Source organism: Pogoniulus pusillus, chromosome 4 (genome assembly GCF_015220805.1).
Source record: "Pogoniulus pusillus isolate bPogPus1 chromosome 4, bPogPus1.pri, whole genome shotgun sequence".
NCBI classification, from domain to species: Eukaryota; Metazoa; Chordata; class Aves; order Piciformes; family Lybiidae; genus Pogoniulus; species Pogoniulus pusillus.
This window is the reverse complement of record NC_087267.1, coordinates 36,329,536-36,356,070: the sequence shown is the minus strand read 5'-3', so window position 1 is coordinate 36,356,070 and position 26,535 is coordinate 36,329,536. Positions and strand designations below refer to the sequence as shown.

Sequence of the window (26,535 nt, the reverse complement as noted above, 5' to 3'; positions counted from 1 at the left end):
AGCATTTCTCTTCTTTGTAGCTCAGTGGCAGGACAGCCCAGACATCACTGAAATTACAACCTTTAAAAGTACCAAGCACTGGATAAACTGAATAAAAGGTTCACAAGGAAGGGGCTGGAGGTGGGAAGAGATCTCTCCTCAATGCATGAAAGGGGAGATGTGATGACTTCAGTTAAGTTTAGTCTCTTCCATCTGCTGACTCTTTCCCTAATTCTAAAACCAGAAAATTTCTGCATTGTATGTAATTGACAGCAAGACCTTGCATATCAGAAGCATTTAAATATCAGAACTTTTCTTTCCTAAGAAATAGGAAATTGTTTGGGAAAAAAAAACCCAAACAAGCAAAGAACAAGGAAGCAAGGAAACAGGCAATGAAATTTCCTCTGCAGAAGTTTCTATTCACGTTTAAGTAAAGCAAGATGACAGCTTATGTTTTCAGGCAGCTCTGTAGCACTCAAACGTAATATCCAGTCCTAGGAACAGAGTGAATCTGTATGCAAACATTAAAACTCTGTGCAGACCAAGGCATTTCCTGCTGGAACTTTGACATCAGAACTCAGATATTTTCTAGTGTAGGCAACTGTAAGCAGAAGATCTGCAACTCAGAAGCGAATGTGCTCTAACCTAGCTTTAGCTGCTTCTCCTTTGTGTGGATAGGAATTCAACTGGCCAAGCAAAGTCACAACTGCTCTGATGCTTAGAGGGCTTCAGAGACCTTATGTAGTCTAGAAAAACTAGACAAATGCCACACTGACTTCAGACTTTCTTGTTAAAGTAAGACAACATCTGCATCTCTTCAAACTGCAAATTCATGTACAAACTAATCCCTTACACATGAGCAGAAAACAAATTCTGACTTTCAACAGAGACAGCAACCTTCACCATGGTTATTCTAACTCTCAGACAGAATATTGTCTTACAGCAGGCATCACTGCATCACCACATCTCAATATCCAAAGAGGACTCACAGGAAGGCAGAGGAAAGACTAGAAGAGCTTGTGATAAGTGGCAATGATTTGAAACTGGAGCAGGGTAGATTTAGGTTGGGCATGAAGAGGAAGCTCTTTACAATGAGAGTGGTAAAATATTGGAACAGGTTGCCCAGAGATGTGGTTGAGGCTTTGTCCCTGGAGACATTCAGAGTCAGATTCAATGTGACCCTGGGCAGCCTGTAGAAAACACAGATGTGTAGAAGAAGGGGATGGGGGCATTCTCTGTATCCGGATCCTTAATTTGTCATAAGTCAGCTGTAAATCTGTTTGTGGATTTAATTTCTCATCTTAAAATGCTGCTGTAGCTCATTACTTCCATAAAGCAGGAAAAATAAAATAAAATTTGAACTTCAGAAATTTCAAAATCCAGTTGGGAATCTAAACTTGGATCCATTATAACCATTCACCAAGATATCTTATGGGGGAAAAAAATAACATCAATACATAAAAAGATGTAAATGAGTCAAAACAGTAGAGAAACTAAAAATAAACCATACTGAATGTTTCATTAGTATACAGCTGTTTCAAATGAAATAACTATGTTTTGATTATAAATAGATGAAGAAAAACTTCCAAATCAATTTTTAAAGGCTTGAGCTAAAGTCTAGGTTCTAACTGATTTTAGAAATCCAACAGTGAAGATATAAGAAATTACTCCAGACTCTAACTTTTACAGCACAGTCAATAAAAGTAAGAGCCCAGATATGAACCACCCTTTCAGACACATTTTTTTATTGCTACTCTAAGCAAATTTATGTCTAAGGAAAGGACTAATGATGCTTTTAGGTGCTGGTACAATATTTTCTTGGCTTCCATGAGTTTTGTAGTGCCTTTCCAGTTGTCAGAGGTTATGGATTAGTTTTGAACAGGCATGAAATAATCCCAGTTCAGGATAGCTGACAATAATGCGGTATAAAGGAGAGTCTGACCTCTCTTCCCTGGAATCTTACTCTTTTCTTGTGTTTACCTTCAATACTTTCTTGCTTTGCCACCTTAGTCATCAGAATTCACCCACAATATCACGAATTGAAAGTGATAGAGCAACCACTGCTCGCAACTGCCTGAACAGGGCACGCTGTTGTGCTCTGGCTGTCTCTGCTGGTAAAAACATGGGTGACTTTCTGGCTGGATGAGATTATCTATTAATCACACTATGATTTCATAGCTTATTCATTTCTATTAACATCAAAGAACTAAAGAATAGAGCTAAAGAATAGTTTTGTCTGAAAATAATTGAGACTGACAGATTCCTTCTGTGACTGGATAAAATAGTGAAAGAGAGGAGAGTCAAAAGTTATGCAAGCTTGGTTTAGCAGTAAAGAATCACTTTTCAGAATAAGAGTTACGTCTTAACTCAGTTTGACCCAGGGATTGATGTCATGTAACTTCATTTCTCTCTTCTAGTTTCAGTTATGGGATTATCTGCTTTTGCATTATGTTTGAGGAGGCACACTCAGCTTCCTAGACCCTCATCAGGCAGCATGCAGCAATCCTTACCAAATACATTATTCATTCAGTCAGACATAAATAATATTAGTTGCCAGTTTTAGGCAAGCTACTGCTGGGGCTCTGGCTCTTATATGAAGTAATTACCATTAAGATATTTGACAAATTTCTTGTTTGCAGAAGACTCTCTTCTGGCTATTTGCACCAGTTCACCAAAATAACATAAAACTTTATTAAGCTTTCACAGCAAATTAACACTGAGTAATTTTTATTGTCAGTATATGTACTCAGCCAGTTGGCAACAAAAGATGTAGTAAAGGACATTAAAAAAAATGCATTAATATTCCTGAAAGTTGTTACTCAACATGAGAACAGTAGATATTATGTGCTATGTCACCATGTCCTTGTTTATGTTTCTCAACCTGCTGAAGGCTGAACGTTGTAAGAATTGTTCACATAGTACCATAATATTTGAAACATGAAATAAGGCAGCTGATATAAAAATAATATATGTTGGTGTGTATTTTCTGCACCAAATGGTTTTAGACAAGTTTACATCATCTGCCACCAAAACATGCACACTAAAATTCTAGACATGTGGTAAGAGAAATCCAGATAGGTAGGAGCAGGTTGAGAAATATAATGTAGTAGTTGTGTTCTGTCTGTAGAGGCATGGAGGCCTTCACACACTCTCTGTAACTATAGATGTTGTGCTTTCATTTCCTTTCAGCTTCCTCTCCTTCTCAAAAGCATTGACTACAAAGAATGTTTCATGAGGAATATGAAGATATTTGCAAGGTTGCCGCATGAAATGTTTCAGATGAATAACCAGTTTTCTGTAGCTTTAATCAGAAATGCAGAGCTGATCAATCTAACCCAATCTTTTCTCCCTTCAGGGTGTTGTTTTGAACTATTAACACAATTGGAGAAAAATGTGATGGGATACAATTTGGTTTAGAACACCATATTCTATGTGAAAACAAACATCACCTCCAAAAGATGATAACATAATGTTGGAACGTAAAGTAACAAAGTGAATGAGTTTGCAGCATGTGATTTTGATTACTTATTGTTGTTTTCTCTTGACTTGGATGGTACTCACCTCTTACAAGGCTTTTGCTAATTCACTGTTCCCACCCTGTACAGCAAGGTCGACTAACCACCGACCTGCAGAAAGCTCTGTCTCCACTGGCTCGTCGGTCAGCAGTTTTGGCAGTGGATACAGCATGGATAGTGAAGGCAGCAGCAGTGCCACAGCAGAGAACAATCTCTTTCCCATACCAAGAATGTAAGGCTTTTCCTTTAATATACAGTATCCTCTGTGCATTGATTATGTATAGCCCTTTAACTTGCCAGTCGTCGCCTACACAGTTTCCTCTGCAGATTTGAGTCATACAACAGAATAGCAGCTAACTGGAGAGGATGTTTCTGAGGTCATGCTATTATTCTGCTTTGTTGAGCACTGAATTGTGGATAACCAACCAAACCTCTTCCTCAACCTCATGAATTTAGTGCTGTCATACGGGAGAGGTGCCAGTCTCAGCCTTTGATGTAGGTGTTTGGGTTGTGTTTTAGAAGTACAACCTTTGTAAGCCTAAGAATACTTAATATAGGTTTTCAAACTGATCACCTTCTAGAAAGAAGTGCTACTAGTGCAACTGAATTCAGATTCTAGGTACAGCCCAACTTTTCCCAAGTTGTTAAAAGTGAGAGCTCTGGGATGAGGAAACCTTTTTGGGATAGAGTCCCTGTAGGAATAATCAACCTACTGTCAGTGTGGTGATCCTACAGAATGATTTAATTTTCAGATATTTTTACAGTTAAGTGCACAGAGAAAAATTATGTCTGGATTTTTTATCCCCTCAACTCAGGCAACATTCATAATCAGTTTCATTCATAACCCTTCACAGGAAAATTTCTCCTGATCAACAATGTTCCTGTCCTGAAACTTTTATAGATTGACTGTTCTCAAAATATTAGTTGGTATCTATACCTCATTTGGTGTCTGCAATAGTTGTTGCACATTTTTCTCTGGGACACAATTTTCCTTTTCCCTTGAAGTCCCTAATTATTAATCACAAGAGTTTGGTATAGACTTACTTTAAATCTTTGGATAAATAAAATAATTCATTCACTGGAACATTTTCATGTATTCATCATTTTGCAAAACAAACCACAATTATTTATTATTTTTGCTAGTAGCTAAAAGGAAAATAGACACAAATCTAATATTTCAATCTCATCTACAGAATCTAAGAGGTTAATGTGAGCTCAGGTCCCAATTGTCAATTGTTTAATTCTTACTGAAATTTTCATTCATCTTGTTCTATGCTAAAATGAGTTGTACTCCCCAGTGGCAAGAAGACAATCTCCAATTAGATTTGACAATCTTAAAAGAAAATTATTTTGCTGTCATTCCTAATGAGAAAAGTGAAGATGTTTGTGCAGAGAAACACGAGATGGAGCTCTCAGTAGGAGTTTTTAGTTCACATCTCCTAAATTTGAGTCCAAACAGTGTCACTTGCTGTCTATTGTCTAGTGATACCTACAGCTATTTGATATTTGAACTGCTCCAGCAGTCTATTAAGCCTGAGACTAGCCCCATTTCTCCTGGAAAGCTGCAAGAAGACTCCATTACTTCAGCTCTTCTTGTGTAGTTATTTGCTGCCATAATTTTTAGCTACTTAAATAAACTATATGGAGGCCTCCAGCTAGACTATTTTTTTAGTTTATTTTTTTTTACTACGATATTTTTAAAGTAAATCCTTTATATGATGAGATTAGACAGAGACTTTAAAGAGAACATGAGACATTTATATAGAGAAGAAACATTTTCTCTTGCATGGTAGTCTCAAGGGCTTTACATACCAGTGTAATGAAAATGAATGACAAAATTGCTGCCTACCATCAGAAACCTTTGGGATCATTCCTAGGGAGAATATTTTAAAATAGATAACTGTTACAAATTTCAGCTCTGGGTAAAAAATCTTACACATCTCAATATATGTCTAATTGAAATTCTAGACAACATTTGCATTCACACTGGCTTGATAATGACTTCAGGGACTCTGACCTTGTACAATAAGTCCATAGGACTGCAGCTTACAATTGCATGTGAAACATTAGGTAAACTAAATAATTTTAAGTGATGTGACATATAAAAGTATTTTTTGTTATAAGCTCCCTATTTAGATTAATTTTCTGCCCTATCAAAAGAGCCTGTCAGGCTGAATTTTAACCTCTTTAATCCAGATGCTTTTAATCACAGAAACATTTAATCATAAAGCAAAATAATAGAATTAAATAGCGACACCATGGGAATTGTTTGATAAGGTAACTGATTAGGATACTTGCCAGTATTAAATGTTATAACTACCAAGGGAAATTAATCATTATATACAATTATACACAGCAGAATAAATCTCATAAAGTCTTTCTATTTGGGAGATATTCTTTTTAAAAGACTCTTGTTATCTATCTGTGATAACCCTGAAAGTCACTCATATTATCATCTCTGATAAAGATCTGATTCTCTATGTATTTGCATTGCATAACCACCTACACCAATACAATGGCTGTAAAGTTACATGAATTTTGAGTGCAAAGGTGAGAAGCAACTGAACAATATGTCCTAGGGACAAATGATTCTTGATTCATATATGTAATGTGTTTTATGAAGTGTTGTTTCACAGAAAAGGAAAATAATAATTTTCAGTCAGAATAGAATTTTAAATTGCCTTAAAACCAGGAATTTTGTGCTACTTTTATTTTATTATGAAACTGGACAGCAAAGAACATTGCTCACCCTTTTACCCCAAAGGAATTACATGGATCAGAAGATAATGTCTTTTATTCCCTATCACAGCATGTCAGTCTTAAGGGAGTAAGACAGATAGAAAACAAAAACGCCTCATAGTGGCAAACGTGTTTGAGAGTGGTTGCAATCATGCCTTAGAGTTTGCAACAAGAATGTTTAATGATAGGTTATATTTTACAAACATCTAGACATCCAGGTTCTTTCTAATGTCCAGTGGAGAAAGATGGGGACATCCAGAGAACGATTTATTCCACTTGTCTTACCTTGAGATTAATGCAAGTCTCAGAACTGAATTGTTTCTTCTGCTAAACCTAAACGGTAATGTAAAATCAGTCATTTAAGGATGATAACAACCACAAACATGTCTTACCTTTGAAGTAATGGTATTGAAGATCAAGTTTGTGACTTCTTATTGTATATTACGCTGGTCACTACAACAGGATAAAGTAAGGAGAGGAGGTAGGCAGACTGTTTGTGTAACCTCATGGTGATGGGGGGCAGGTTGCAGACAGCACCTGATGTCCTCATTCAATAAGAATGTATAGGCTTAGCAAGATGTGACTGTAGTTGTCACCAAAAGAAGGGGGGGGGGGGGAGTTATTTTTTTATATATATATATATATATATATATATATATATATGCACATATATATATATACACACTTAAGTGATTTGTCCACACAGAAGTAGAAAACCCCCTACAATCTACTTTGTTTTCTTGACACTAAATCTGTACACCTAGATACAGACAGATATCTGTGTGTATACTTTTTGGTTTGTTTTAATGAATTCCTGTGACATTTATCTTTTTGTACAGAACCAAACCTCATTGGCCTGGGTACATACTCTTCTTAGATCTTGTCTCTTACTGCTTTTACTGACAACTACCACCATATCTTTTAACAGAGGGAAGATGAGCCAGAATGGACAAGAACCAGTAAAGCAGTCGGGAGTAGGATTAACTGATGCAGAAGGTAAAAAGAAATACAAACAACACTACAGTGATATCCCATGCTTATAGAACAAATATGCTTGTTTCTTTTACTACTCATGCTATGGAAGATTAGCCTACACTGTCTTTGTGTTACAGACTAAAATCCTGACCTTCATTTACTCTGAGGGCCCTTTACACATGGCACCAATGTAAAGAGTCTTCAGTTTGAATGAGAGCAGAGTCTGGTTATTTAAAGCAATTAATAGTTAGATTGCACTGAATAATAACTGTCCTTCAATGTTCATTGCTTTTTGTAGTATTGGAATAGAAATTATGAAGCATGGAGATATCTCAACATCCATTAAATTAGAAGAAGAGATCCAATGGCTGACAGGCTCTATTTTTTGTAATATTTAATAATATTTACTTCATAAAGTAATTATTAATTTTAATGGCTACAAAAATAGTTAAGTTTAAATAAAAATATTAGCGGAATATCAGGCTTCTCTGCTGTACCTTAGAGTTAAACTCATACCTGATTGTGACATCCTGAGAGAGTTCTTTGAGTATAAATGTGATGCTGCCAAAAAAAAGAGATATTGTAATACTAGATCTGGAAAGAGCCTGCCAGAATGGCTCTCAAAGTTTCATAAGCCACATGATTACCTCTTTCATGTGTTATAATAGACAGCTGCATTGAAATTTAGAGAGCAGTTTGAAGGCTATGTTAGGAAAATTCCATTTCCCTTTACATATAGGAGGTTAACCTCAAATATGAAACCTGATTATCATTACCTTGATTTTATTATTAAAATAACATTTGTCATTTAAATGCACTTCAGTGCAGATCTCAGGTATTAATTCAGAAAATAAAGTTCATGTATACAGTTGAAGTTAACTTCATGTTAAGCTCAGTCTTAAAAAAAAAAAAACCAAAACAAAACAACATTTTCCAGGTTTCTGCTATCTATATATGTAGGGAAATAGTTGCTATTGCTATATTTGAGGTAAAAGTGGTCTAATGTTTCACAGATTTGACGAATTCTAGTAAGAATTTTAAGGCAGAAGTCTTCATGTGTACAAGACTTCTTAATGGTGTATATGTATTCCACTGAATCTTTCAGTATATAACACCTTAGAAAAATCCAAATTCAGCTGCTTACTGAACTTCAATTTGTTTAATGATGTTTTTTATATATTGGGGGAAAAGATGAAATCTGGATGGTGGGGTGAAAATGGGAAATCAGGAGTTCTTCATTTTTACATTGTCGTGGTGTGATCCCTACAGAATGATTAACTGTAAACAAATAGCTTCTCATCATTTTGTTCATCATAAATTGCCCCTTAGGTAAGAGTTTGGAACCTACAAATATAAAGGTTTACATTTAATGTTTACTTTGTTCCAAAAATCCCAAGACAAAGTCACTCAAGCAACCCCCCATGGTTTATTGAAACATTCTGAAAGAGCTGTATATAACATTTACTCATTAAATGTACTTTTCCAGAGTGTTTTTTTTCTGCTTACCTTTAAAACCTTAGAATTCAAGAGCTGTGATTCCCTGATTTTCCTTTATGATGCAATTCACCTCTTTTAACTTAATAACTCTGAGTTACAACTTGAAATCTGGTAAAATTACTGTTTCTTCCTAAGGGTTTTATTCTCCCCATTGAGAAAAGCTGAAGCAGCCAGCTCTTGGCTTTAGTATCTCATTTCTATCTGACTGAGATGAGACAGATCAGTCTTCAATGACAAATTCAAGTAAAGACTGGAAAACAATTCAAGAGTATTACAGTTTCAGCATATAAATATAGTTACCTTGTGGGTGATCAGTTCAGAATTTAGGAGAACTAAGATCAACTGAGGGTTACTTTAGTATAGAATTCACATGATATTCTTTTCCTAGATGAAAAAAGTGAGTTAAATCCTTGATGTCTTAAAGACCAGCTGATACATTTTCTGTAGTTCACTTACCTGTGTTGTGGACAAGATGAGCTCTGCATTAACTGGAAGCAAGTATTTATTCCCACTTTTCATTGATTTGTAGAGAGCTGCCATAGTTGAAATTTGTGTTCTCATTTGCAATAAGGCTTCAGTGTTATAAAGAAACTCTTATAATGCTATTACTATTTTTTTACATTTTTCCAATATGCTTAATGGATAAAGCCTGTGAAAATTAGCCTGTGGTTTACTCTCTTTAAAGTCTCCCAGAATAAATTAAATCCGAGGATCTGCTTTTCCCCCTTGGCCAAGATCAGTAGCATCTAGAGGTATATTGGGGGGGTGTGGCTAGTAGGTCAAGTGAGATTCTCCTCCCCTTCTGCTCTGGTGAGGATTCATCTGGAATATTGTGTCCAGTTCTGGACTCCTCAGTTCAAGAATGATCTCAGGGTACTGCTTGAAACTGTCTCACACAAAACCACAAAGATGATGAGGAGAGTGGAATTTCTGTCTTATGAAGAAAAGCTGAGGAAGGTGTGACTCTCTAGCCTGGAGGAGAGGGAGGAATGGCCCCATTCATGTTTATAGAGATATGAAGGCAAGTGTCAAGAGGATGGAGCCAGGCTCTGCTCAGTCATGTCCAGTGATAGGACAAAGACCAATGGGTGTAAGCTTCAACAGAGGAGGTTCCACGTGAACACAAAGGGAAACTTTCTCATTGAGAAGGTTACAAAGCACTAGAACAGGTTGCCCAGAGAGATTGTGGAGTCTCTTTCTCTGGAGACTCTCAAATCCACCTGGATGCATTCCTGTGGTCCCACTCTAAAGGTCCCTTCCAAATCCTAAACATTCTGTGCTTCAGTGAAATTAAGTTTTAAGAGTTTCATCCCTTAACTTTCAATTTCATTAATTAAGACAGTCTAATCTTTATTTATGAGGAAAATAGGTGAAAACTCACATAAACCTTAGAACAGACAGGGAGGTTGATCTGATAATATTTTTGAGGAAAGGTACATGACTTCTGAGGTTGTCTGGCAATTATTTGACTTGCAGATTGTCCTTTATAGATTTCTGAATACTTGTGGTGAAATTTTTGTCCCTTGTGTCTGCACAGCACAGATCCCAGAGCAAATTATCTATCATGCTTTCACTCGAAAGGCTGCCCAGGAATAATATGTGGATTAGCTTTCTCAGGCAAAATAGGGCATGAAATAAACTGAGAGTGCAGGCACAACTAAGCATTTAATTACTTCAAAGAACGTGTGAAACTCAGAACATCATTAATTCTCCTCTTACTTTTTGTTCAGCTAGGCTAGAGTAGTTCTGCTTAAGGCAAATGACTCCCTGTGCTATGGCTGAGAACAGACTAAGGGTTTGAGATATTACTCAAACGAACTTGTTGCATCTCCACACTTCAAACATTTAGGTTTATTTTTAACTCTAGCAGTTGAAATATCAGGTATATAATATTAGTCCTTATGAGTATGTTCAGAAAGGAGTGGTCATAATCTGGGACCTTAAACCAGACAGTTATAAGAGAAGAAAGATGACAAATTAAGAAGATTATTAAGGGCTAATTATGATATTGTTACTGAGATTTGCAAATGCTTTTTGCCTATACACAGTCCTGTTCTCTGGTATCTTGGTTGGCCAGACTGAAATTATGCAATTTACTGCAGGTGAGAAGCTTTTATTGCAATTATCTGTATCATTTCACTAAATAAAAAAAGAGAAAGGTTTGAGAGATCAAAGTATGATGCTTAATATTCATGAAGGGGTTTCTAATTAGATTTTAACTTCTTGCTGGATTAAAATTGCAGTGAATTTTACTGCCCATGTACAAGCAAGGATGACTATTTAGCTGTTTTGCTCTTACAAGCATTTTTCTCTTTAACTGTTTTCAAGTGGAAAAGGCTCCAGGGAGATGTTATTATGGTCTTCCAAAACAAAGAGGGCTTATGAACCCCAGAAATTGTACTGGGGCATGTGGAAACAGGACCAAGTACAATGGTTTGAAGGTGAAAAGGAGTAGGTATAGATGGGACAGAGGAAGACATTTTATGATTAAAGTGGTGAGACACTGAAACAGATTTCCCAGAACACTTGCAGATGTCTCATCCCTAGAAGACTGCAAGGTGAGATTGTGTGTAGCTCTGAGCAACCTTATTTAGAGAAAGTTATCCTTGCCCATGATGGTGGTGTTGAATCAGATGGTTTTTAAAGGTTCCTTTTCACCCAAATGATTTTATGGTACAAAAGAGGTGATGATAGTTATTGAAGGTTTCAACTCAGAAAATACTCTTGTACTGGGAGAGTGGTATTCTGGGAACTCATTTTGCAGTTGTAGAAGCAGAAAAACTTTTATTCTTTCACAGTGATTTCTTCTCAACCTTTGACTAGGAGCTTCAGGCACACACACAACTCACTCGCTTTGCCCAGTGTTTTGTTTTGAACAGATGCAGTCAGTGACCTTATGCCAGGAAAATTCCACTTTCTTTTCTGCTTCTTACCTTTGTATTGCACTTCAGTTACTGAAGCAACATTAGAATGTCTCATGTATAGTATTGGATGGTAAGAGGCTGAGAATTTTTACTTCCAAAGAAAATTGTAAGCATCATTATGTACCGTGTGACTGCTCACTTATGTTTATGTCAGGAAGTGACTGAACAGTCACAAGTTGTGAATGAAAATGCTCATAATTATTAGTAAGTGTAGTCTCCAATTAACCTCAAAACCAAACACTAACATGTATTTATTTTTCTTAAATGATTTAAACCAAACTTGATCCTCTGGAAGGAAATCTGACATAACCCTTAACTCATAGCATACTAGCAGTGTATAGATCAGCAATAAATGACCAAGCCAGAACCAGCCACTTTCACAACAGCAGAGAATTTATGTCATTTTGGAATAGCTCCATGTTTCCTTACCCAGGCTTGAGTCAATTATTTCCAAGGCCTTTTTCAGACTGCTATCTCACAACCACAGGGATCACCATCCAATTTGTTCCTTCATATGTGTCAAACACCATCTTTGCTGTTTGCTGCCTTCCCAATAACTCAAATATCTCATGAGTATTGAGTCTTTAACCCAAACACATACTAAAATGCAGGAAATTCTGAGGAAAAAAAAAAGAACTCGAGACTTTCAAGTATTTTTCTTGAGTCATTAGAATCTTGTACTGCCCAGGTATGAAACTGCTGACTTGATTGTAACTGATATTGATCCATGGGTTTAAAGAGAAAACCAGCCAAACCAAAAAAGCTACCAACATTGACTTGAGTGGTTGAATTGCATTTTGGGGAATTGAGTTTATGTTCAGTAGCATCCAGCAAAAGAAACTGCTACACACTCTCAATGTCTTTTCCTAAAGAGCAATAGAAGTCTGGTGATTTTTTTTTTAAAGCCCATTTTTAGCAGCTGTAATATCTGTTTTTATAGTCTTGTTGCCATTCTGTTTTGCATGTAGATGAGGTCAGAATGTGAAAGAACTCATTACTGAATAAAATGCAATCCTTGCCCATGAAGGGATTTAAAGGAAAGAATAAGGTATTGCCAGGCTTCTCTACTATCTCTATAAATAAAAAGGCTAAACTCAACCTGACATTATTTAATAGAAAATCACAAACTTGCTTTATGCCATCAGGTTCTACCAAAGGTTTGCTATCTAGTAGTCTTGACAGCATAAGATTAATCAATACCAACAGAAATGTAAAGCATGAAATACGAGCAAGGATGTTCTCTTGCATGAGTAGCTGCTTCAGCAGAGGAAGAAAAGTGACACAAGGGAATAGAAAGGAACAAGAAATGAGTAACAAAAGCACTTGCAGCTAGCCTGTGACCTGCTGATTCCCTCATACAGCACCACTCTTGTCTTGGGGAGTGCCAATTTGAATGTCAGATGCTGAAAAGATCATATATACTTTCTATCACAAAGGATCCTTAATCAGTGAATCAGGCTGAAGCACCGACAGTTGTCCTTATCCTCTCTCCCTTTTTTTCACTCCTTTTTTCTAAGCTATCAATAATATTTTACACACCCTCACACTAAAGGGACTGACTTGCTATTACTATGTAAATGTCACATTAATTTGAAGAAGTAATTAAAGAGAAACAATAGTAGTAACATAACTCTAAGAATTATCATCTTTAGACTCTGGGATATATTTCTTTTATCTGTCCCTGACTGGCTCAATACTCTAATTTGCCCACCTGGCTCTCCAGAATTAATTGGAGCAATTGATTCCTCTTTCCTGAGGTACTGCCAGTATAATCCAGCTGGTTTTCCTAAAAAGAAGCAGAAAGAATATGAATAAAACTGAAGACTGCAGGCAGAGACAGAAACACAAAAAAAGAACAAGACAATCTTGTATGTCCTTGCATCCCTTGCAAGAAATATGTAAACATTGGTTTACATAGTTACAAATCCTCTTGTTTCTGAATTGTTATGACAAGAACTAAATAACCCAAGGAGACTGGCTGTGATTAACCAGTGGCAAGCCCAACAGCTTATGCCACTCTTGTATCATAGAATTATAGAATCAACCAGGTTGGAAGAGACCTCCAAGATCATCCAGTCCAACCTAGCACCCAGCCCTAGCCACTCAACTAGACCATAGCACCAAGTGCCTCATCCAGGCTTTCCAACCTTGGTGATACTGTGATACTGTGATACTGTGATACCTCCAGGGACGGTGACTCCACCACCTCCCTGGGCAGCCCATTCCAATGCCAATCACTCTCTCTGGCAACAACTTCCTCCTAATATCCAGCCTATACTTCCCCCAGCACAACTTGAGACTGTGTCCCCTTAGTCATTAAGTCATGTGGCAAGAAAATTCTAATCAACTGGACGATTTCAAGCTTTCATAAAAGGAAAAAAAAAAGAATCTGATGGGATCTGTATAAAATTCAAATATTAAGACAAAGAAGCAAAAACAAAAATCTGAGGAAGCACAAACCACATGAATTTCATCTTGAAGCCACTGTCATCCTTTAATATGATGTTTTAGTAATTATTTGGAAAGACAGTTTTCTTGCCTAATTTTATTAATCACAGTCTCAAGTTGTGCTGGGGGAAATATAGGCTGGATGTTAGGAGGAAGTTCTTGCCAGAGAGAGTGATTTGCCATTGGAATGGGCTGCCCAGGGAGGTGGTGGAGGCACCATCCCTGGAGGTGTTCAAGCAAAGTCTGGATGAGGCACTTAGTGCCATGGTCTAGTTGACTGGCTAGGGCTGGGTGCTAGGTTGGACTGGATGATCTTGGAGGTCTCTTCCAACCTGGTTGATTCTATGATTCTATGATTTTATTGGCCTAGTTCTTGAGTGCATTTCCTAAAGCTGTTTGAGATTTTCAAGTGTGGGGTTTTTTTTGTTGTTTTCATTTTTTTTAATGGCTACTTCTTGGAGATATAATCAGCTTGGATTATTTGAGATGAGAATTGGAGTGCTATTAAATCCACAAAAAATATCTGACAAAGCTACAGGGTTTCATTTCTGGGGAAAAAATGAAGTTCTACTTTTTCTTTTTGTGTGTGTGTTTAATTCATGTCTTTAAAGAGGTATGGTTATGAAGGAAATCTGATCGAATACCAGCTGCCCCTTTTAGTACAGATGCCAGTTAATAAGAAAGACCTTCTACAGTGGAAAGCAGACAGGAGCATCCCTCCACCAAAACTGAAGCAACGGCAAAGATGTTGAAATGTGACATTGTAGCCAGGTGGGGGTTTGCCTCTTCTCCCAGGCAACCAGCAATAGAACAAGGGAACACAGTCTCAAGTTGTGCCAGGGGAAGGCATAGGCTGGATGTTAGGAGGAAGTTCTTCCCAGAGAGACTGATTGGCATTGGAATGGGCTGCCCAGGGAGGTGGCAGAGGCACAATCCCTGGAGGTCTTTAAGAGAAGACTGGATGAGGCACTTAGTGCCATGGTCTTGTTCAGTGGCTAGGGCTGGGTGCTAGGTTGGACTGGATGATCTTGGAGGTCTCTTCCAACCTGGTCGATTCTATGATTCTGTGTGATTGCTGGACTTGACCTTTGCCTACTGTAGACCTTGGCCAGGAGGAGGTTACTCTCTTCTCTCAGGTGGCCAGCACCAGAACGAGAGGACACAGCCTCAGGCTGCGCCAGGGGAAATTTAGACTGGAGGTGAGGAGAGAGTTCTTCACTGAGAGAGTCATTGGACACTGGAATGAGCTGCCCGGGGAGGTGGTGGAGTCGCCGTCCCTGGAGCTGTTCAAGGCAGGATTGGACGTGGCACTTGGTGCCATGGTCTAGCCTTGAGCTCTGTGGTAAAGGGTTGGACTTGATGATCTGTGAGGTCTCTTCCAACCCTGATGGTACTGTGATACTGTGTGTGATACTGTAAGCCTGAAGAAGGGTTACTTCACCTACTGAGTAATTTCAAGCTTTGAAACAGCTTAATTTTTCGGGATCAGTGATCATTTAAAATCAGCAAAAGTCAGTTTTTTAGCATTAGGATGATCAAAGGTGAATTTCTGAATCCTAAATAAATTTTAATCTGTATTATAAATGACACTAGGTGGTAAAGAGGAGGGCTTTTAATATCATCCTGGATAATTCAGGTGATCTCCTTTATTTATCCATGTGATTAGGACTACTGTGCATATTTCAAGAAAACAAAAAATAGATTTGTAAAATAGATCTGGATTAAGGTCATTATTGTTCAATGCTCAAATATGCATGAGCTATTATGCAGGAGAATTGGGGTTGAGGGGAATTCAAGCGGTCATCTCATTGCTTCAGAACACAATATTGTTCCCAAACGCCTTTTGCTAGCATGCACTAAAAAAGTTCTTAGTGGTGATAGGGGCTTCACACCTTCGTGAGTCTGTTCTACTGCTTGATTTGCCTTGGCACTAAAACATTTTTCCTATTCAACAAGCAACATTAGGCTGGAACTTCACACTCAAGAGAGAAATAAGAATCCAAAACTCAAGCTTTTCCCCTCACAAACATAGAATCATAGAATCAACCATGTTGGAAGAGACCTCCAAGATCATCCAGTCCAACCTATCACCCAGCCCTAACCAGTCAACTAGACCATGGCACTAAGTGCCTCATCCAGTCTTTTCTTGAAGACCCCCAGGGACGGTGCCTCCACCACCTCCCTGGGCAGCCCATTCCATAGAAAGTGCTTGATAAAAACACATTAAGCCTGCCTACTAATAACACAGGATACTTTTTTGGTGTTTATCTAAAATGTCAAAAAAGGAGAAGAATTTCATAGCCCATTTCTCTACTCAGCAGTTCTTTGTGGTTCCTTATTATGTGTAAATCATACAAAAAGAGCTGGCACTATATATGTGTGTGGCTTAATCATAGAATCAATGACTATTTCCTTTCCAATTATTTTGTTAGATAATTTATAACTTAAATAGTTGTAGAAATTAAATTATTATGCTGAGGATCAGAAGGGATTTTATTTACTCTCATGTGCTCTTGTAGCATAGACCCTTTTGTAAGACTGACTTTCAAACAGCTATCTCAGAATGCTGTTTAAATGCAGATGAATCTAAAGCATTTCAGGTGGGATGACATGGCAAGCTAAAATTAAACTTCAGCTGATATTTATGTTAGCATGTGAGGCTGCTTCAAATTATTGGACCCTAAGTTGTGTTTCAAGACAGGATATTTGAAGAGCAGTGCATTAGAATGAATATAAATGTTTCCTGTGATGAAATTGCCTAGATCCATCTGAGTCTCATGATAGTCTGTCTTTGTAGCTATAATTAGAGCCTTATGCTTGTCCCCAGTTCATTTTTAGATTAATATGCTTTTTGTAATGTTCCATGTTGATTATTTCATCCTATGATAATAGTCTTGCAGCTTAATGAAATGTGTTATCCATTGCAACAGTATGTAAATAACATTTTCTCTGCTAGGGAAGAGATTTGGAGTGTTTCTCTTAAAGAATTCCCAACAGTGCATGCTCCCAATGTGTAGGCATTAGCAATTACTTTAGGCTATTATATGTTGCTCTTCTCTCATATGTGTTGTTTATTCTGATACTACTAGGCTATGACTGAGAGTAGATCAAACAGACAGAAGATGAGACAAATACAGTGGCAGAAAGTGGTGTACCCTGTGCGTATAGTAGGATGCCTTATGTTTATCTGCAAAGAAATTCAGGGGCTTTGAGCATCAGTGTATCCTGCCATTTTAAAGACTTCAAATGATTGTTCTGCCTTGATCCAGTTGCTACTCCAGAAAATAATGAGAATGTCACAGCTTCTTCATCACTTCTGCCATTCCTGACCTCCTACTTCAGTAGAATCGTAGAATAAACCAGGTTGGAAGAGACCTCCAAGATCATCCAACCTATCACCCAGCCCTATTCAGTCAACTAGACCATGGCACTAAGTGCCTCATCCAGTCTTTTCCTAAACACCTCTAGGGAAGTAGCACATTTTTAAATGATTTCCAGATCTACATGTATACAGACATAAACCAAATTTGTTCCTATGGTTAAGACAGGGCAAGGATTTCGTTCAGTGTCTGCTGCTTGGAGCACCAGTCCTTTTCCACTCTCTGTTAAGAAGCTAAAGAACATAGTGAAAATGTTCAACATTTACTATGGCTTATATATCTAAAGTTTAGATGATCAGTATCAGAGGAACTTAATTTTACCTACAGGTCTTTGGATTTGCAAGGGTGTTGATGCTATCTATTCACAGAAATGCAGAATGTCAGGGGATGGAAGGGACCCCAAATGATCGTCCAGTCCAACTCCCCTCGCAGAGCAGGATCACCTATACCAGATCACATAGCAACACATCCAGGTGGGTCTTGAATATCTCCAGAGAGGGAGATTCCACAGCTCCATGTGGCAGCCCATTCCAGTGTTCTGAGGCCCAAAGGTCTTTTCCTGAACCACTGATGTGCCTTTCTTCTACTTTCTTTTTTTTTTTCCCCAAGCTTTCTTTAGCTTCTTTGTCTGCCACAGTGTTTTTGCACTCTGACTGTGATGTGACAATAACACAACATGACTGAATTTCCCTGCTTGCTGGAAATGCTTTTCCATGGTTTATACATTGGAAAATTGCTGAAAACATCTGGAGACCAAGTGGGTCAAACATCTGATGCATACATCTGCCTTCTTGTTTCACACTGCTGCAGTACCTAGAAATTCACATATTTTTCAGAAGCCCAGCAACAATCTGCTTAAAATAGTTTGTTTGATTATTAGAAAGCTTCATACATAACTTGCATGGACCAGATGATAGAGTGGATCCAGAGGAGGGCCATCAAAATGATCATAGGACTGGAACACTGCTGCCACAAGGGCAGGCTGAGTGAGCTAGGGTTGTTCAGCCTGGAGATAAGGTGGCTCCAATGAGACCTAATAGCTGTTTTGTAATACTTGGATGGGGCCTACAAAGCTACAGAGGCTTTGTTTCCAAAGGCTTGAAGTGCCATGGTCTAGCCTTGAGCTCTGTGGTAAAGGGTTGGACTTGATCTATGAGGTCTCTTCCAACCTTGGTGATACTGATACTGTGATACTGATCCTGTGATACTGAAGTCACAGGACAAGGGATAATGGTTTGAAATGAGATAAAAGTAGATTTAGGATATTAGAAACAAGTTCTTTACCATGAGGTTAGTGGAAGACTGGAACAGACTGCCCAGAGATGTAGTTGAGGCCCCATCCCTCAAGGTCAAAGTGAGGCTCAACAAGGCTCTGAACAACCTGATCTAGTGGAAGATGTGCCTGCTGACTGCAGGGGGGTTGGACTAGGTGACCTTTGGAGGTGCCTTCCAACCCAAAGCATTCTATGATTTTATGACTAAAAGGGTTACTCAAGATTCATAAAATTGTATTAAAAGAAGGAGATGTTTAAAAGTCTCAGCTTGTGATCAGAAAGTGGCTTGAGCATAGTCACAAGAAATTTCTTTAAATAAAGATTCACATTCAGTGCTTTATGTGGGATACTTGTAAAACTCCTGCAACACAGGCAATACATTTTTACAGCTTGCCATAGTAGTGGAAACTGGCAGATAGTAGGCTGAAGATGAGCCAGCAGTGTGCCCAGGTGGCCAAGAGAGCCAGTTGCATCCTGGCCTGCATCAGGAACAGTGTGGCCAGTAGGACGAGGGAGGTTATTCTGCCCCTGTACTCAGCACTGGCCAGGCTACACCTTGAGTACTGTATCCAGTTCTGGGCTCCTCAATTCAAGAGAGATGCTGAGGTGCTGGAATGTGTCCAGAGAAGGGCGACAAAGCTGGTGAAAGGCCTGGAACACAAACCCTATGAGGAGAGGCTGAGGGAGCTGGGGGTGTTTAGCCTGGAGAAGAGGAGGCTCAGGGGGGACGAAGGGAGGTTGTAGCCAGGTGGGGAGTGGCCTCTTCTCCCAGGCAACCAGCAACAGAACAAGGGGACACAGTCTCTAGTTGTGCCAGGGGAAGTATAGGCTGGATGTTAGGAGGAAGTTCTTGCCAGAGAGAGTAATCGGCATTGGAATGGGCTGCCCAGGGAGGTGGTGGAGTCACCGCCCCTGGAGGTGTTCAAGAAAAGCCTGGATGAGGCACTTAATGCCACGGTCTAGTTGAGTGTCTAGGGCTGGGTGCTAGGTTGGACTGGATGATCCTGGAGGTCTTTTCCAGCCTGGTTGATTCTATGATTTTTTTTTTCTATGAAACAACATGAAAGCCTATTACTTTCCACCCAGAACAGAGGTGAGCACTAAACCGAGTGAAATAAAGGCAGTACTCCTAACAAATTCTGTCATTCTCTGCAATAAATCCAGTACCTAGCATGACACTCTACAGCAGGATTTTTTCCTCAGCCTCTTGAAATTTGTTTGTTCACCCAAACTGCTTGAAAGCAAGGCATAGCTCTACAAAGAATGAAATGTTAAAAAGGCTGTGGCATTCCCAGAAATGTCTCATCATTTCTGGTGCCTGTTTTGTCATATTGTAAGGGAAGGACTAAAATGAAACCGCAGGCACATCCAAGAATAACATGACAAATCTCCTTTATACTGGCAACGTCTACTGCCCCCCAGGCTGCTTGTTCTGAATCAAACCCAAAATTAAATAGTACACTATTTGTGTCAAATAAAGCTGAGTAATTTGTTGCAAGTAAAATTTTCTGCCACTGGCTAAAGATTCTAAATTGAAGACAGCTTGAAAAAGATAATGTGACAGGAAGTGATGCAAATCCTGAGAGAAAGGATGTGCACACACAGTTCACAAACATGTTATTTCTTCACTGCTCCTCTCTGGGACCAGCTGAATATATGGATGTACATTTAAGGCCTTGACCAAAAGTAATAATAATTGAGATTTCTGCTAAAACATAGAGAATAACAATAATGCTGTGTCTCTTACGTGTCTTTTGTGCTTATAGAATCATAGAATCACAGAATTATAGAATCAACCAGGTTGGAAGAGACCTCCAAGATCATTCAGTCCAACCTAGCACACAGCCCTAGCCAGTCAACTAGACCATGGCACTAAGTGCCTCATCCAGTCTTTTCTTGAACACCTCCAGGGATGGTGCCTCCACCACCTCCCTGGGCAGCCCATTCCAATGGCAAATCACTCTCTCTGAGAAGAACTTCCTCCTAACATCCAGCCTTATGCTGTGCTCTACTGTGTCTTATTCTTATACTGTGCTCTACTTTGTCTTTTATGCTTATAAATTACAAGAGTTCAGATCTTTTTGGATGCATTTTGTGGATTTATCTGTGTGATTACTTTTGTCTGACTAATACAAAGTACAAAAGAAGTTTTTTTTTTCATGATAAAGTGCATCAACTAATTTATCAGCACAAATTTCTTCCAAAGATTACAAGTTTTAATGGAATTAAAAATGTAATAATATAGGCTTAGAAATGGTTATATACACTTGACATCTTCACTGATCAGTTTCTTAATGAACAACCTGATGATCATAATGTAGTTTCTTATGAGAAAATGAAGGTTATAATACATTCAAATACCTGAAATGCTGTAAAAATACAGAGCTGGGAGCCTTGTGAACAACTCTTCTGATAATACCAACTTAACTTTGATAATTGGTGGAAGAGTTTTAAGGGTCTGGCATCGTTTTGTTAATATAATTGAAGTCAACACCCAAAGATGATGTTTGTAACGGGAAAATTAGAATCATAGAATCAACCAGGTTGGAAGAGACCTCCAAGATCATCCAGTCCAACCTAGCACCCAGCCCTAGCCACTCAACTAGACCATGGCACTAAGTGCCTCAGCCAGGCTTTTCTTGAACACCTCCAGGGATGGTGCCTCCACCACCTCTCTGGGCAGCCCATTCCAATGGCAAATCACTCTCTCTGGGAAGAACTTCCTCCTAATATCCAGCCTATACCTACCCTGGCACAACTTGAGACTGTGTCCCCTTGTTCTATTGCTGGTTGCCTGGGAGAAGAGGCCATCCCCCACCTGGCTACAACCTCCCTTCAGGTAGTTGTAGACAGTAATAGGATCACCCCTGAGCCTCCTCTTCTCCAGGCTAAATTTAATTAATGGACACAGTGTGCATTCTGTCCTTCAAACTATTCTTCTTTACAATCTCAAATGAGTATTTGAAATTCCATTCAACACAATGTTTAGCACCTGCACAGTGCAGTTATAAAATCCTCAGCAGACAATCAATCTTGGGTAGTCTTACAAAAACTATATTCGTCTTACACACATAGATCAAACCTCATAATTGTTCCTTTTACCTTGTATAAAACCTATCCTCTTCGTAGGCAGGCAAAAATATTCAAAGCTAACTTAAGTCACAAGATATGGAGAAAAATAGCTAGACAAAAATTATCCAGGCAAAATTACACCCAAAAAAGAAAATCAATTAAAATAATCTCAGGAACACAGTAAATATCCCACTAAGCAAGCCAAACTCAGCCATGCTAAGAAATGAAGTAGTGGTAAAGACATGCAGCCCAAAAGCAATCACCTCCCTGTTGTACATTACTTCTGAAAATAGTCTCTGGCATCATTATGTCCATGCAGGCTACATCTACCTTATTGTTATGAACAGAATTGTGAAATAAGTTCTTCAGGTTTTTTCCTTGCTTGCCATTGCATTGATTTGCTTTTTTTTAGTGTATCCAAATCCGGTTCCTTTGGAGAGAAGCTAAACTTAAAGCACTGTCCCAGGTGTGCACAAAACGTGCTCCTGTCCCTAAATATGTCATAGCCATTGATGGGCCCTTTGGAAAAAAGTGGACCACATAGACAAGAGGAACATTTGTACCACAGAATAATTCCACTAACAAGAAAAAAAAAACCTCTCAACTACAAAATACAGACAAAGGTGCCTCAGGAACAATTGCTTTGACTTACTGATTTTTTTCACATCATACCAGATAAATGCTCTGTTGTCTATTGCCAGCCCATTTGTGGGATTAAACTCCAGCAGTTACTCTATCACCCAATAACCCCTCCCCAGAAGAGAAGGGGAATAAATAAAAGACGACCTACAGGCTGAAATGAAAACAGAATTAATTAAATAGCCAAATTAAAAGCAACATATCAAGAAAAAAAATGTATGAAGTTACACTCAGCTCACCAAAGGTACAGCAGTCCAGGAATACAGTCCCTAAGGAGAAAAACAAGCAGAATGAGAAGCCCAAGGAGGAAAGTGAAACAGAAAGCTCCCTTCTCCCCAGGAAAATTTCTTCCTTTTACTGAACGTGGTGCTGTGGTGGGTTGGGTTAGACTACTGCAGGTGCTCATGGTCTGGGATACACATATGAGCCAACTCAGGTCAGTTATCCTGGCTGACTCAGAACTGCTAGTGCCCTGCAGCCCGCGGCCAGCCTGTGATTCTTTCCCAGCAAAACCAGTAACAGATAATTAAGCACACATCTAAGTATAAGCTTACATCATTTGAGAATCCACTTTTCTAATGATCTTTAAAATTGATATATACCAAAAGAAAACTTAGAAAATGCACATACCTTTTCCATACTGTCATCCTCTGTGATCAGTTCGGTGAGAAAACTCCTTAGTGCCTGAGCTGCATGAAAAGATAAAGCTGCCATATTCCATAAGAAACCAAAGAAGAAAGAAATAGTATCACAGTATCACAGTATCACCAAGGTTGGAAGAGACCTCACAGATCATCAAGTCCAACCGAACAATGATGAACATTTATTTCTTTTTACCACACTGCAGTGAGGGAAAGCCTCTGAGAAAAAGTATCCCAGGTCCTTTTTTTTTTCTTTTCTCCCCTAGTTGGTCTTTGGACTACTTTCAGTTGTTTGGGCGTTGTTTTAAACTGTAGTTAGATTGAGAAATGGAAGATAAGATCTATGAACAATTTCAAGTGGAAAATTGATAGAGTATCACATGTTCTGGAGCTCCCAACAAAAGAAGGACATCAAAGTGTTAGACTGAGTCCAAAGGAGGGCCACAAGGATGATCAGAGAGCTGGAGCACCTCTGCTATGAGGACAGGCTACAAAGAGTTGGGGCTTTTCAGCCTGGAGAAGAGAAGGACTCAAGGAGACCTTATAGTGGCCTTCCAGTGTCTGATAGGGGCCTACAGGAAGGCTGGGGAGGGACTATTTACAAGGTCTTGTAATGACAGCACAAGGGGTAATGGGTTTAAACTGGAAGAGGGGAGATTCAAACTAGATGTTAGGAAAGGGTTCTTTCCAGTGAGGGTGGTGAAACACTGGCACAGGTTGTCCAGGGAGGTTGTGGATCCTTCCTCCCTAGAGGTATTTAAGGCCACATTGGATGAGGCCTTGAGCAACCTGTTCTAGTGGAAGGTGTCCCTCCCTATGGGAGGGGGCTGGAACTGGATGATCCTTGAGTTCCCTTCCAACCTACACCATTCTATGATTCTATGTTTGGTCTAAAAAGCTGAGTTAGCAACAGTTAATTTAGTTAGCTGTAACTTCACAAACTTAAATTCAAGCCCACAGATTTAGTGCCAAATAGTTCAACAAGTGAGTAGTTTTTGCATAGCGAAGGTAGGTTTAATATATGTAGATTCATAGTATCATAGTATCACAGTATCATCAGGGTTGGAAGAGACCTCACAGATCATCGAGTCCAACCCTTTACCACAGAGCTCAAGGCTAGACCATGGCACCAAGTGCCACATCCAATCTTGCCTTGAACAGCCCCAGGGACGGCAACTCCACCACCTCCCCGGGCAGCCCATTCCAGTGCCCAATGACTCTCTCAGGGAAGAACTTTCTCCTCACCTCCAGCCTAAAATTCCCCTGGTGCAGCCTGAGGCTGTGTCCTCTCGTTCTGGTGCTGGCCACCTGAGAGAAGAGAGCAACCTCCTCCTGGCCACAACCACCCCTCAGGTAGTTGTAGACAGCAATAAGGTCACCCCTGAGCCTCCTCTTCTCCAGGCTAAACAATCCCAGCTCCCTCAGCCTCTCCTCGTAGGGCTGTGCTCAAGGCCTCTCACCAGCCTCGTCGCCCTTCTCTGGACACGCTCAAGCATCTCAACGTCCCTTTTAAACTGGGGAGCCCAGAACTGAACACAGGACTCAAGGTGTGGTCTAACCAGTGCAGAGTACAGGGGCAGAATGACCTCCCTGCTCCTGCTGACCACACCCCACCTGGCTACATCCTCCCTTTATGTAGTTGTAGACAGCAATGAGGTCCCCCCTGAGCCTCCTCTTCTCCAGGTTAAACAATCCCAGCTCCCTCAGCCTCTCCTCGTAGGGTTTGTGTGTTAATTGTCCAATTAAAGCTCTAAGGTTTGGTCTACTATATTAAAAAATAAAAAATCTAATCTATCATCCTTGTACAGACTGAAATAGAAAATGCAATGAGAAATTTTGTCATGAGAGTTAAGGCAGGACCAGCTACCTAATTGAAATCATATGATGAATGGGAAGAAATAACCATTTTGATGCTACAATTCACCTGACCTGCTTCAGAGATTTCTCTACAAATAAGACAAAGCACACTCTAGAAAATCAATTGCTCTCCTCTTGCTATAAAAGGAGCCTTGACATCTAGCTCAGTCTATAGACATGAATGTTTAGGTGGATGAATTCTAGCAGCAGCATCTGCCTCCAATAGACATTAGGTGACAGCCACTCTAAAATCTTTGTTCTGTGTGCAACAAGAAGTAACTTTTAAACACGTTACACTTTATTTGATGTAAATGCTAATCTGATTTGGTCTACAATTCTAAAATGGCTGCTGTGCTCAACAGCACATGTAATTAACATTTGGAGGGTTAAGTTGCACAATTATCTTAAACGAGTAAGAAGCCCCTCGATGAGGTTGATTTGTTGTTTATTGCAGGGTTGTGTGTGTGTGTTTGGCTGTTTGGTTGGCTGGGTTTTGTCATTGTTGTTGGGAGGCAAGTTTGTTTTGAATTTTTGTGGGTTGGTTAGAAAATGTTCTAATTAGCATGTGAATAATGGAATAGAGGAGAAATTTTGGGTTAACAGATTACTCAGATGCAACATATCCCTCTTCCAAACAGAAGCATATAGCAGGACAACAGACAACAGGTTTACTCTATTAAAGATCACAAATACAAATTAAGGACCAATTAGGTGAGGCTTTAGATTGCAAACTCTAATTCTGTTTTTGCTGCAGTTACATAACACAATACTTTCAGTTCTCCAAATTCAATACTGTTAATCAGGCTGATTTGCTTTTATTTGTTTTCACAAGTTGACACTAATTCTGCCAGGATTGGTGGTCAATGTGGCAATTAACAACGTTTCATTTTTGGTTCTAGTTCAGGAAAACCACACACACATTGTAGAGATGGTATAGGCAGTCTGCAGGATTCTTCTATGCATGCAGTGATTAGAACAAAGCTCATTACAAGGAAGAGAACAAGGAACATTCATAATTCACAGTACCTGGAGTTAATTGATTTTGTCTCTTAGAAGAGTTGGTGCTGAAAGAATTTCACCCTCAAAACACACTCACAGGTAGCAGTCTCTATCGTTGACCTGAGGCAAGTCTGTCAAGAAGGCCTAAGATGCCTATAGAAACCATATATTGTTTTCTTTGAAATCTGTACCTCTGTGGAGAGAGTGGCTTTATCTGTTTACTTTACTGTAGATCACTGTAAAAAAAAACCACATTCATAAATTCAACTTGGGGAAAAAAAAACCCAACAGTAAACAACAAGTAACTCCACAATAAAACACAAGCTTCATAATTAGTGACTCCCTCATTTTTTACAGAAGAGACCTAATGTTTGTCATAAATGAGGAATGGGATATATCACAGGGTAGTAATATGTGTCTCAGATTTAAACTGCAGTCTTGTCTAATTCTAGAATTAGGTCTTAGGACAGTCATGGAAATATCCTCAACAGTTTTAACAAGTTCATCCTCTCATGCTTCAGTGATTTCTTTTGGGTTCAAAATTCTTGAGTATTTAGATATTGAATTAACTGTTTATTAATGGAAGTAAGACAGAG

At 39.0% G+C, this 26,535-nt stretch overlaps 1 protein-coding gene and 2 long non-coding RNA genes across 10 annotated transcripts in view; 1 reads left to right on the top strand and 2 right to left on the bottom strand.

Annotated features, from left to right (window-relative positions):
- Window positions 1-26,535, top strand: part of PCLO (piccolo presynaptic cytomatrix protein) — a 385,933-nt gene that overhangs the window by 336,506 nt on the left and 22,892 nt on the right. For all 5 annotated transcript variants that reach the window (XM_064142576.1, XM_064142575.1, XM_064142578.1 and 2 more), the window contains 2 exons: window positions 3,585-3,726; window positions 7,162-7,229. In XM_064142576.1, the coding sequence (XP_063998646.1) occupies window positions 3,585-3,726; window positions 7,162-7,229 (210 nt within the window). The remainder of the gene's footprint in view (window positions 1-3,584; window positions 3,727-7,161; window positions 7,230-26,535) is intronic.
- Window positions 1-26,535, bottom strand: part of LOC135174910 (uncharacterized) — a 42,370-nt gene that overhangs the window by 6,811 nt on the left and 9,024 nt on the right. For 2 of the 4 annotated variants that reach the window (XR_010302140.1, XR_010302137.1), the window contains exons 2-6: window positions 25,967-26,175; window positions 23,073-23,149; window positions 22,682-22,711; window positions 22,476-22,596; window positions 13,341-13,415 (exon numbers count right to left, since the gene is read on the bottom strand). This is a non-coding gene — a long non-coding RNA (uncharacterized LOC135174910). Of the gene's footprint in view, window positions 1-10,993; window positions 12,247-13,340; window positions 13,416-22,475; window positions 22,597-22,681; window positions 22,712-23,072; window positions 23,150-25,966; window positions 26,176-26,535 lie in introns of those variants that run through there. The other 2 variants (XR_010302139.1, XR_010302138.1) reach the window with 2 other exon arrangements.
- On the bottom strand, window positions 5,824-9,109 carry LOC135174911 (uncharacterized). Its single transcript, XR_010302141.1, has 3 exons — window positions 9,006-9,109; window positions 7,725-7,769; window positions 5,824-6,686 (listed from the first exon to the last, which is right to left on the bottom strand). It is a non-coding gene; the product is annotated as an uncharacterized LOC135174911 (long non-coding RNA).